This window comes from Anneissia japonica, unplaced genomic scaffold (assembly GCF_011630105.1).
Source record: "Anneissia japonica isolate Jap-2015-1 unplaced genomic scaffold, ASM1163010v1 scaffold3262_len730253_cov190, whole genome shotgun sequence".
NCBI lineage: Eukaryota > Metazoa > Echinodermata > Crinoidea > Comatulida > Comatulidae > Anneissia > Anneissia japonica.
This window is the reverse complement of record NW_022732572.1, coordinates 476120-488036: the sequence shown is the minus strand read 5'-3', so window position 1 is coordinate 488036 and position 11917 is coordinate 476120. Positions and strand designations below refer to the sequence as shown.

The 11917-nt window shown below is 33.4% G+C and overlaps 1 protein-coding gene across 5 annotated transcripts in view; it reads left to right on the top strand.

Moving 5' to 3' along the window:
* LOC117115721 (phosphatidylethanolamine N-methyltransferase-like) overlaps positions 1-11911 on the top strand; it is a 25463-nt gene extending 13552 nt beyond the window's left edge. For 3 of the 5 annotated variants that reach the window (XM_033259633.1, XM_033259632.1, XM_033259634.1), the window contains 4 exons: positions 7661-7776; positions 8973-9121; positions 10237-10348; positions 10716-11911. In XM_033259633.1, coding sequence (XP_033115524.1) covers positions 7661-7776; positions 8973-9121; positions 10237-10348; positions 10716-10872 — 534 coding nt within the window. In that variant the 3' untranslated portion in view covers positions 10873-11911. Of the gene's footprint in view, positions 1-1406; positions 1677-7660; positions 7777-8972; positions 9122-10236; positions 10349-10715 lie in introns of those variants that run through there. The other 2 variants (XM_033259636.1, XM_033259635.1) reach the window with 2 other exon arrangements.
* The last annotated feature ends 6 nt before the right edge of the window (positions 11912-11917 follow it).

The window sequence follows — 11917 nt, the reverse complement described above, 5'->3', positions numbered from 1 at the left end:
CTCTGGCCTTCATCAGCTTTAGTGTTTATATCTGTCTCTTATACACATCTAGATGTGTATAAGAGAGAGACATTACATTCTGGTCTGCTTTTATCTTCTGCTGAAGGAATAAAATATATTTATCTTACGGAAACAGGTTTTTGATTGTTAAATACGAATTTGCAAACAATGCATCTATAGAAATAAGTTACTTAGTAGCAAGCCCCAGAATCCCCTCCCCCATGGGGATATAATTTAAACAGCAGACTCTGCTGTTTCATCTGGAAAATCTGACCCCTCGTTGGGCCATCCCCCCCCCCCCGCGTCGGGCAAATCCTGGCGCCACCCCTGAAGAAAAATATAACATTGGCAGCTTTAAGCTAAATACTTGGCTCTTTAATTCCTTCTTCACTTCTTATTTTTACAAAGTTGTTTCCACAAATCGCACAATGTAGAGCTTACATGCTTGCTCATAGACAAATTAAATACACTAGCTGTTAACCTATCAACATATGTTTACCACACTAATCCCATCTACAGCAAACAAACCAAGAATATCTATCATTGAAAACAAGTTTAACATCCATTACCCCAACTCCCTAATACTGTCCTACTTAAAGTTAGTTAAGCTGATGCTTATGTTAAACAAGTTTGACTTGTTTTCTCTCTGCCTTATAATTAGTTATTGAGCTTTTAAGCATGTTGTGAGAAAAAAGACTAAGTTAACCTCATCTAAAGACCTATTGTGTTCTCATGGGGTAACACAATGCACCCTGGACCAGCCCAAGCCTTTGGGTACAATGAAGACCATCATAGCTTTGGTAGTGTGACAACATCTTTAATCACAACAAATTATAATGCAGTGTGTACTTTCTATGAAGAGTTGTAGCTTGAGTAATCGTCTATATGCTATGCATACCATTTGAACCTGAAATGGTTGGTCTATGTCCAATAAATTTTACTAATGAAAGAATGGCTCAGTATCTAAAGGATGGGTGGGATGGCTTTCTCCTCCCAAAAATGTTTCATCCTCAAACATTCCTCACTGGAGATTTTTTAATAAATGATACTGTAGTTAAAAATCCACCTCATCTCATTCTCTTGCTAGTGTTTCCTCACTTTACCATTATGCCACCCCCTACCCCCATGCATCCCATGGCAATATTCCTATATATACCTATGTGCAATTACCTCCATATCAATACGCATACTGTAATAATAATTTTTAATTGATAGAAGTATCTAAAATTTGTGGTTTTAATAGTATATGAATGCCTTGGTACAGGTATGTATTCAGTGTGTTTGTGGCTCATTAGACTCACGCAGAGTCTCTGTAAATAACAAAAATTAAATAATAGTTAATAATCCATGGGGGACATGATGCACTACAGGAGGCTAACTTTGGACCCAGAGGTACTTAATGAGATATGGACTACAGGAGGCTATGTCTGGACCCATTGGGTTTTTTACAAGCATTCACCACAGGCAGCAGGTTAGGTCTTGACCCATAGGAGATATTGCAAGTGTCCACTACATCCAGAAGTCTAGGTCTTGACCCATAGGGGATAATGCAGGTATGCAGTACAGTACGGTAGGCTAGCTGGGACCTATGTTGTGCACTATTGGGTTGTACAACTGTGTAGGAATTAAGTTCATATTGTATGAACACTTTTCTTGAGCAATGTGGTATTTTGCAAGTATAAACTTTCTTTTGATTTCATTCTTAAAATGCATTTTTTTAAAAATGTAATAATACTTCAAAAAAGACGAAAAGAAAGTTAAAAGGAAATGTTAAGAAGAGAACAGCATCTTAGATGGGAAGGGTGTTATCAAAATGATAATCTTAGTCCATATGAATTTATAAAGATATAAATATAGTAATTGATGCGATTATTTCAAATCCACAAATAAATTGAAATGATTCAAACTTTGCCAAGTTTTCAAATGTCAGCCCAATGCCAAAAAATGAATGTAGACATCTAGCGGGTAAGAGTTAAGTACCTGACACCTTAAGCATATTATGTGGTGAAAGCATGATGCAGTCAGCTGATTTCAACAATAACAAATGTAATTATTTTTTACAGTATAATACTTTAGTAGTTTCATTTTATATTCCTATTTTAATTTATATATTGGATTGAAATATTCTGGTTGTGAATCTGGAAAAACTATTACATATCCAATTAAAACATTAAGGTGCTCATTAAGTGGTAAAATAAGTTTTCCAACAAAACTTAATTGGTAACAATTATTCAGTTTTTCCAATTTACACACATACAGAAATGTTAGATTTCCTAGCAGCCATTTTAAGGGTCTACACCGAGAATACCTGTGTATTTATGCAACTAATCAATCAATCAATCAATAAATTAATCAATCAATCAATTAATTAATCATCTTGAATTGCCTCCATTTAATCTCATTTTAATATAACTACAGAAGCTAAGACATCCATATGTTGAATTTTGTGAAAGTTATTAGGTTAATACAGACATACATTTAGTAAATCATAATTTTATTTAAAAATTGAATTACAGTTAAAGGACGTTTCTGGGCATGACATGCATTAAATGTCTGTGCGTGACAGGCATAAAGGAATATTTCTGTGTATGACGTGCTTTAACGATTACTGTATTCTCCTTTCATCTGCTTAGAATTAAATTTATATTTATTCAGTTTGTACTAACTCTCTTCTAATTCCGGGAAGGAAATAATATCTTTGAAAGCACTTGTTGAATTAAATCATTTTGTTTCTTGATAAGCCTGTGGAAAATGCTACTCACTCACTGTGGGGAGGGAGGGTTGTTGAGAACACTCTGTAAGTTATATTTGAACAATGTGAGGCATATATAAAGGTTGTTATTAAATGATAAATTGAGCTTTAGTTATGTTTCAAAAGATGCCTGGTCTCTAGAATCAGAAGGCTATCACCTTAGCCACCAAAGTCATAGTTTCATTTTAAACAAATACTCTCAAGAGTTGTATTAGAATTATTTTTTCAATTTGTTTGTAAGAAAGTTAAGAGAGATGTTGAAGGGGGAGGTGGTGAGTTGTGAGACTGTCTCTTATACACATCTAGATGTGTATATATATATATATATATACTGAGTTATTTTAATGGGGTAGGAACAAACTTTATGAAAGCAAAAAAAGACCGTGAAGTAATGTAGCTTTCTATGATCATAAATTGCTGTTTTAAATGACATTCTATATCTAAAAAATGTAAGTGGGCAATTTAATAAGATTTCAAATATGAACATTTGCTCAAAAAAATGTAAAATTATATGAATAATTAATGATTGTGAATAAAAAATGATGTGCAGAAATGCATACAGAATAGAAACAACATTTACCCTTAAAATATGTTTTTTGTGGTATCTGATAACACTATGAATAAATCATTTGATATAAAGAAAAAAAATCAAATAAATAATTTTTTTTTGTAATGATAAAATTGTTTTGTTTTGTGTCCATGTGACAGTAAGTGCATTATTAGTTTGAATATTATAGTGCTCTGATGGCGTTTTGAATATTATAGTGTTCTGATGGCGTTTTGAATATTATAGTGTTCTGATGGCGTTTTGAATATTATAGTGTTCTGATGGCGTTTTGAATATTATAGTGTTCTGATGGCGTTTTGTTCTGATGGCGTTTTGAATATTATAGTGTTCTGATGGCGTTTTGAATATTATAGTGTTCTGATGGCGTTTTGAATATTATAGTGTTCTGATGGCGTTTTGAATATTATAGTGTTCTGATGGCGTTTTTATATTGTAGTGGAAAGTATAATTTTTTGTAGTTGGTCGTTTTTAGCCAGCATGAGGGGTTAACAATCATCAACATGTCTATAGGATAGTCACATGGTCTCTTGCTACAATTGCAAGTTAATTGCATGGTGGTATTGATTGGGTCCCATTCATTAATATTGATGTCTGGGTACCTAACAACCTCGTTGTTTAACAATAGCTAGAGGGCTTGTTAAACTCTTGGATTCTACTCATTGACTTTTCTTAATTCTATTGATTGCAGATTAATCATGTGATCTGAAATCACCAATGAAATTTGGGATAAAAAGTCACTGGTAGTACCTTGATAACAATAAAGTGATAGAAGAGAAAACTATAATGTTGCACCATTTTAGATTTTTTTTGTATTATTTCAGTAAATTTTAACTTCATATTCTTCATATCACTGTCTAGTAATTTATTATAGTTTTTGTTTACACTGTGAGTATTTTCTATGGTTTTTATTTTTGAGATGGGTAATTTAGCTCCATTTACTGAAGTCTAAGTGCACTTAATAAGAAAAGAATAAGAATCTGCAAAATTTACAAGCTCTATACAACTGCTATTTTAACCAAGAAACTATATATTTTTTTTAAACTTGGAATATATATATTTTCAATTTTTGCTACCCATTGTGTATTTTGGTGTGTATATACTGAAGTAAAAATAAATAAAATCCATAAAACTTTTATTCTAAAAACCAAAAATAAAACAACTACAGAGGCGAATCCAGAAAAGAATATTTTGTTAGGGTGGGTACCACAAATATTAGATAGTTTAAATAAACACGTACCTGGTTGATAAGCTAATATTTTCAGATGTGTTAAATAATTATAATTTTGGCAGTATACTCAGTGGTGGTGCCAGTGGGGACAGGGGGCTTAAGCCCCCCTCCCCACTGGACAGACCATAGGAAATATAAAAACAGGCTTACACCAAGCCAACATGTCTGTCACAGTCTGGGAGTGCCATTTCCTGCCATCCAGAGGTTGCCGAAAAAATCTCATTTGGGAGGGGGAACCCCCTCACATACCCGTCCCGTGTCGGAGAGCTTATCCTCCCAGAAGATATATTCTAGAGCCGCTGCTGAATATACTAGCTTATTATTTCAGAGTAACTTCATAAGAAACATGCAAGTTGGTTGAAAGTTTAAGGTGGTGGGCTAAATCCTATTGAACCCAGCTTCAAATCTAACCCTGATATTATGTAGTATCGAAGCATTTCACTACAACATGTTATATCCCCTGCTTGGTATTACCTTAAAGTTAATTTTTGTAGGGTTGCTGTTTGTATGGGTCTTTTTTTTTTCAGAACTTAATGCAAAAAGTATGTAAAAATGTGTGTGATTTGTTAATCAATACATTTATAGTCACTTGCCACTTAGAGGTTGCTCTGTAAGTTATATTTGAACAATATGAGGCATATATAAAGGTTGTTATTAAATGATAAATTGAGCTTTAGTTATGTTTCAAAAGATGCCTGGTCTCTAGAATCAGAAGGCTATCACCTTAGCCACCAAAGTCATAGTTTCATTTTAAACAAATACTCTCAAGAGTTGTATTAGAATTATTTTTTCAATTTGTTTGTAAGAAAGTTAAGAGAGATGTTGAAGGGGGAGGTGGTGAGTTGTGAGATATCCATGCATGCATTCTATGATAACTTTAAATTTCTGTCCCCTTTGTATTGTTATAATTTCTAGAATTTGAAGATAAAACAACCAAAGCATTTGTCTGCAATTCTTGTGGTTTTTCTTCAGACGATTGTAATTGTGTTTTGAGACGCAACTTCCACACACTCTTGACCAGTCACTTCTCTAGACTACTTAGCCTATGTCCTTTATTGAACTAAAATATTCCCCTATCTTACTAAAAATTGTCAGCATAAAAATGAATGGCAAAATTCAACATTAATGGTACATTAAGGGACTAATGTTAAAATGTGCTACTTACATCTTGCATCTTTCCTATCTATCGTTTTTAATATTTTTTAATGACAATTTAACAGGTGTTCTTGGTAATGAACTGTAGAATTATACAACATTTGGCAATTTTGTAAAACATTTTTTTGTATTTATTTATTGTCTTGTTTTGTATGTATGTTACTTTTTACAAATTCATGGCAAGAGCATGTGTCACTGTTTTAAATTCTTTGTTTCAAATAAGTATTTATGTTTAAACACCTTGGAAGGTTGGCTAGAAACAGAGGGTTTAAAGAATGCATTACTGTAGAATATGATGTACAGTATAGACATATATCTTATAATTTACATTTATGACTCAAGATGTGTGCATTTCAAAATTCACCTTAAAAATCTAGGTCAAAAGAATACAAAACATTTATCCCTGACCCACATATTTTTTGGGGCATTTTTATAAGTTTCACATTCCTTCAGGAATGATTCATCCTCTTGAGGTTTCCATGGTGTCTTGGCCTGGCATAGGCCTAGATACAAGACAAAGTGTTTAATGGGCGCTATAATTATGAGAAACAAAAAATGTGACTACATGAAAAAAAGCTTATTTTTTTGTCTTAAGAGGAATGTTATAATTGACCTTAGAACTCGCGTCAAAATAATTCAAAACTACTAAATCCTCTTAAGTTACCGCCATCTTTGTCTCTTAATCATAATTTAAGAATTAAATGTGTAATCCTTCTCAGACACTTATATAATTTAATTTATATATATAGATCATTTCCGATGAAAATTCTCCGGTGATTCTCGACCTAATCAAACAAGTTCCGATAATGATAGGTTAAACTGTCTGATGAGACACGCAAGTCTGTCTATTAATATCATTATTCCTATTATTTTTTAAATATTTTTTTCACACATTTATGTTTAGGTCTACTTGTCTTTTTTAGCGGCAGTTTGGCGCAGCGATTGACATTTGGGCTTTCAATTGTAAGGTCAGAGGTTCGAGTCTCCGCTGTGCAGATTCGTTTGTGTCCTTGGGCAAGGCACTTTAGCTACATTGCTTCAGTCCACCCAGCTGTATCAATGGGTACCAGCAAACTGCTGGGGATTAACCTGTGACGGACTAGTGCCCCGTCCAGGGGAAGTACAACTCTCATCCGCTTCACACTACAGAAACTGGGAATAAGCTCCAGCCCTACGAGCCCCGGTGGCTGGGAAAGGATTTAGTCTACTTGTCTTTCTCTTGTTTATGTCCAATTTGATAGCTTATCATTTAAATGAAATCTATTGAAATATAAAAGTAATCAGTTTGTTTTGAAATCTGTTGTGTATTGGAAAAAAGAAACAACAACAATATCAACTTTGCATTGAGCATGAAAGAAAGTTGAAATACAAAAAGAAATATATATTTGAAATCTTTTTATAATAGACATGCAAGTCTGTCTATTAATAATATTATTCCTAATATTTTTAAAATATTTTTTATAAAATGTATGTTTCTACTTGTGTTTCTCTTGCTTATGCCCTACTTAATAGTATATCATTTAAATGAAATAGGTACATATTACACTATCTATTTTATTGCATTACTTTTTGAGCTATATCAAATTCAAGTTATTATTATTATCTATTGAAATATAAAATTAATCAGTTTGTTTTAAAATCTATCTATTTTTAATTGGAAAAAAAAACCAATTTATAACAACAACGAAAATTAGCGACTTTGCATTGAGCACAAAAAAAAGTTGAAATACAAAAAGAAAAATGTATATTGAGATCTTTATAATGAAAATTGTGAATTTATAAAGCACATAATTTAAGGAATTCTATGCGCTTTTACAGCCGGAGGTGCAATAAATTTAAGAGATAAACTATTCAACAATTTACCTAATAAATAAATACAAGTTACAATATAAATATTATTAACTTCCTTTAATTTATTTATGTAACTATCAGTTTGATTTGCTTGAATGTCTTTTAGACAGCCCGATGGGAGTTCTACACAAAGAGGTTAAGCACGATGTTTGGCAGTCCCTTCAGAGGCTGTGTGGCACTTGCTGTTCCCATTATCTTCTTCGTATGTCTTAGAGATATCCAGTAAGTATTATTATTTTTATTTATTTTGTCTTATACCCCTTTTACACTATCAGCTGGGACTCTGGAGTAAACCCACTTTTTTTCACCGTTTGTCAATACCGGAGTTGGGGTTAGTGTAAATGGGTGAACGTCAACAACTCCACTGTGCTGAACACGAACTTAACAAAGCAGAATGTTTTCAGGAGAAGCTTCTCCGGTATAGTCCTGTCGACATCGAAACACACAGTGTAAACAGTCCCGACTTTCACAACCGGGATTTTAATCATCCACTTTTCATTAAAATTATTCATTTTTTTAGAAATATAATATAACTATTTGTATATTTTGAACGTATTTAGTTAAAAATAAACATAATATAAGTCATATATTATTGCTTTGGATTATATTTTTGTTTTGAAATTAATTTGGTTTTTAGTGGTAATAAATAAATATATAATATTTGACAAATATAATATAATGGCAAATAAATTATAATGTTTTCCTCCTGTGAAACTAAACTTGACTGCAGACTTAAGAGCTAGTTTTTCTTTAAAATGTCCATAGAGGGTGTAATGTTTAATAGCAATCATGCTGCCCTCTATAGACTTGAATAAACACTTTACTTCAATGATGGCTGCTATACTGTGTAAAATGTGTCGTTATTGTTGTCACTATAAATAGTTAAATATCCCGTTAGTAGGATATAACACAGTGCAGCTTTCAACACCGGTGTCCAGCTGGTGGTTGTTATCAAGTGTAAATGGGTGCGACCCGAGAACATCCTGCAGTTTCTTTGTTAAGTGTAAATGGATTGTGGCTCCGGTGTTGCACCAGTGTTTGTTTTGGCTTGATAGTGTAAAAGTGGTATAATTCATGTGGTATAGTCGCAGGTCAGGCAATGCAAATGTATGTGCATTGGTTGTAATCAATTTTATTTTGATAAATCAGGCATCAGAAGAACTATGCTCCTATCATTAAATCTTTGTAGCTGCTTTCATGTTTGATGCTCTCCAGGAAAGGGAATCAATCAACTAGGAATGAAACTCAGCCTGTCACAATCTAATCATCTATATTCATTAATCCAGGAAATAATATATTAATGTAATATAAAAGATACAAAGCATTGGTAGTAGTAGGTGGTTAGGAGGGCAATTTCTTCCCCTTCCCCCACCTCTACTGTTAAACATATTTTACTTTAATTCACTTATTTGTTATAGGTATGAAACAACTTTGAAGTCTCAGCCTAAATGGGAATTGCTGCAAACAATGCCGGTGTCCAAGACAGCAGCATCTGGGCTCTTAGCTGTTGGTATGACCTTAGTGATATGGAGTTTCTGGACTCTGGGTTTTACTGGAACATTTTTTGGTAAGTGATAATGATGATGACAACATTAATGATGATGGAGTGACAGGTAATGGATTTGAAAGAAAATTTATGAATGAATGAGAATTATAATGTAGTGCTAGTAAAACCGATGGAGAGGGTAAAAAAAAAATACTCAGCCTTTATTTTGCTATGAGTGACCCTACTGAAATATACAATATTATTCATACATGCATTAAAAACAATGGCAGATCCAGGAATTCAAAATAGAGAGGGCCCTGGGAGTTATTTTGACAGATGGAGGTCCTAGACCACCTCAGCACCACTGTGGTCGGGGCTGAGGTGCATAATTTTATGATTATGGAACCTAGGTGGCCCGAAATTACACTCGCTTTAATTTGAATTTTAAAAATTAATGCAGTCCGGGCTGGCTGGACCAACACTTTGAATTCGCTTAGTCGCTTAAATTAAGAGAGTAGGTATAGTTCATAGAGATTCTATCTGATATCAAAATAACGGTCTAGGGCATAAGGTTTTATCCATTATGCACTCTATAAATTAATACTTATTATTATGAACAATTATGGTATGAAATCTATGAGCTCAACAATCCAAAATGATATATTATTTTTATTGTAGTTAAATATCATTAAATAATAAATCATATGAAATTATACAACAAGAACAATATTAAAAGTGTAATATACAGCATCCCAAGTCTCCCGGAAATTGGTATGGTCTCCCACACTCCCGCAAACAAGAAAAAATCTCCTGGAAATTCACTTATCTCCCACAAATTCGGTAAAACAAAACTTTTTGTTTTATTTAGGCCTAAACCTTTCATTTCCAGCTTCTAAAGGTGCCTATTCTAAAAAAATGTCATCACCTCAGCCCCAATCATAGTGGGCCTGAAGTGGGCGTGACCCTTTGTTTGGTACCTACACTTTTACCCTCATTGAATATATAGCGCCCCCAATGTCATTAAACGAATCTCCTGAAAATAGGTTCTTTGAACTTGGGACCCCTGAACATAAAGTATAATATCATGTCTAAAAAAGAATATAAATTGCACATTATTAACCATATTTCTGACTTTACATTTCATTATGTGTTGTATAAAGTTTCGTTATATAACTATTTTATATTTTTTCTTGTAGGTGACTATTTTGGGATTCTTTTAGACCAAAAAGTAACCAAGTTTCCATACAACATTCCTTATGATCCAATGTACTTGGGCTCAACACTCAACTTCCTTGGCCTAGCTATCTGGTAAGCCACCTCCTTTGCACTATGAAATTGACTTCAAATATGGCCTGGTGTGTATGGTGTCCAGCTTCGAATTTAGTGGTGTATCTAGGGGGTGGGATGGGGGATGGGTGCATGGGGCCCCAAAAAATACTTGCAGTCCTTGAAGATTCCAGATTTTTCCACGATTTAATCTTAAATTTTCATTTATTCATTCATTCTGTATTTATTATCAAAACTCATAACAGTAAAACATAACTGAATTGTGAGCAGATTTACAAAATGTACAAAAATACAAAATTATTAAAAGATAAAATATTATTAAAGTGCAACTACCGAGTAAACAGCAACACTTTGTTAATTTTCTTTCTCGTATTTATTCTTTCTGCAGGCATGCCAGTCCTGTTGGGTTTATTTTAACTGGATTGGTGGGGACATCTTATCACGTGGCACTCAAGTACGAAAGACCCTTCACAGATGCAATCTATCGACAAAAGGAATTGCGGATAGCCTCTCAAAAAAGAGAGTTAAATAAGAAAGAGAGTTAAAAGATGGGTTAAATGTTGGTATGGGGGTGTAAACTAATTTGTTAGAATTTGTGATTGGTACTATTTCACCCAGGCACCTTACAGTGATGAACCATCATTAACATTATGGTTGTCTTCATCATTTGCATCATCATCTGTTCATCCTCATTGTCATCACAAATATCATCACATCATAGTCCCTAATATTCATTGTTTTCATTTAATCATCACCAACATCATCATTGTATGACATCATCATCACCACAACTATCATCTCATCGTTATCACGATCATCATCAGGCCCGTATGTAGGAGGGATACGACGGGTGCATATACACCCCCAAGGTCCACATTTTCGGGGGTAGAAAATTCAAGACTTACTCTAGCACATTCCTGAAGTCCATCCACCAAACCTCCTTGACCAATTAGAGCAGTTTCTAAGTAGGACCGCCTTTAATTCGTCGTACAAGCAACGACTTTCAACTGTACTTCTATAAGCTTTTTGAGAAATTTTAGTGTTTTCCCTGCCGCTTGCATGTCAAAGTTTCACGTACAAACTCATCTTACTTCTAGGTTTTTATTCTCGATTGGAAATCATCCTGATGATACAGCAGACGCTGATTTAGAACTTTGCACCATTGCTCCATGGCGAATGTCAGAGCAATAAATAAGTACTGTAGTACACAAAGAAACATCAAAAACAATACAGAAAGATTATTGGTTGTCTTGACAAACATATCAGAGATTATTGTTCGATTTTCAATGAAGCTTTGGATCCTCTAACCAACATCCATACTTTATTTATTTATTTATTAATTTATTTAATTCTCAACCAACAGAGATAAGAACCTCCACTAACAGGTTGGAGAAAAACATATAGAAAGAGACAAATAATAACTAACATCAAACAACCTTACTAATTTTAAGCTTAAACGAGGATAAACTATCATAAAAAATATCAATTTCATCAGAACAACTTAAATTATTATATGTAACAGCTAAGCTTTGAAATAAACCTCTCTTAGTTACGTCAACCCGACCAAATGGAACATAGATTAAGTTTCTA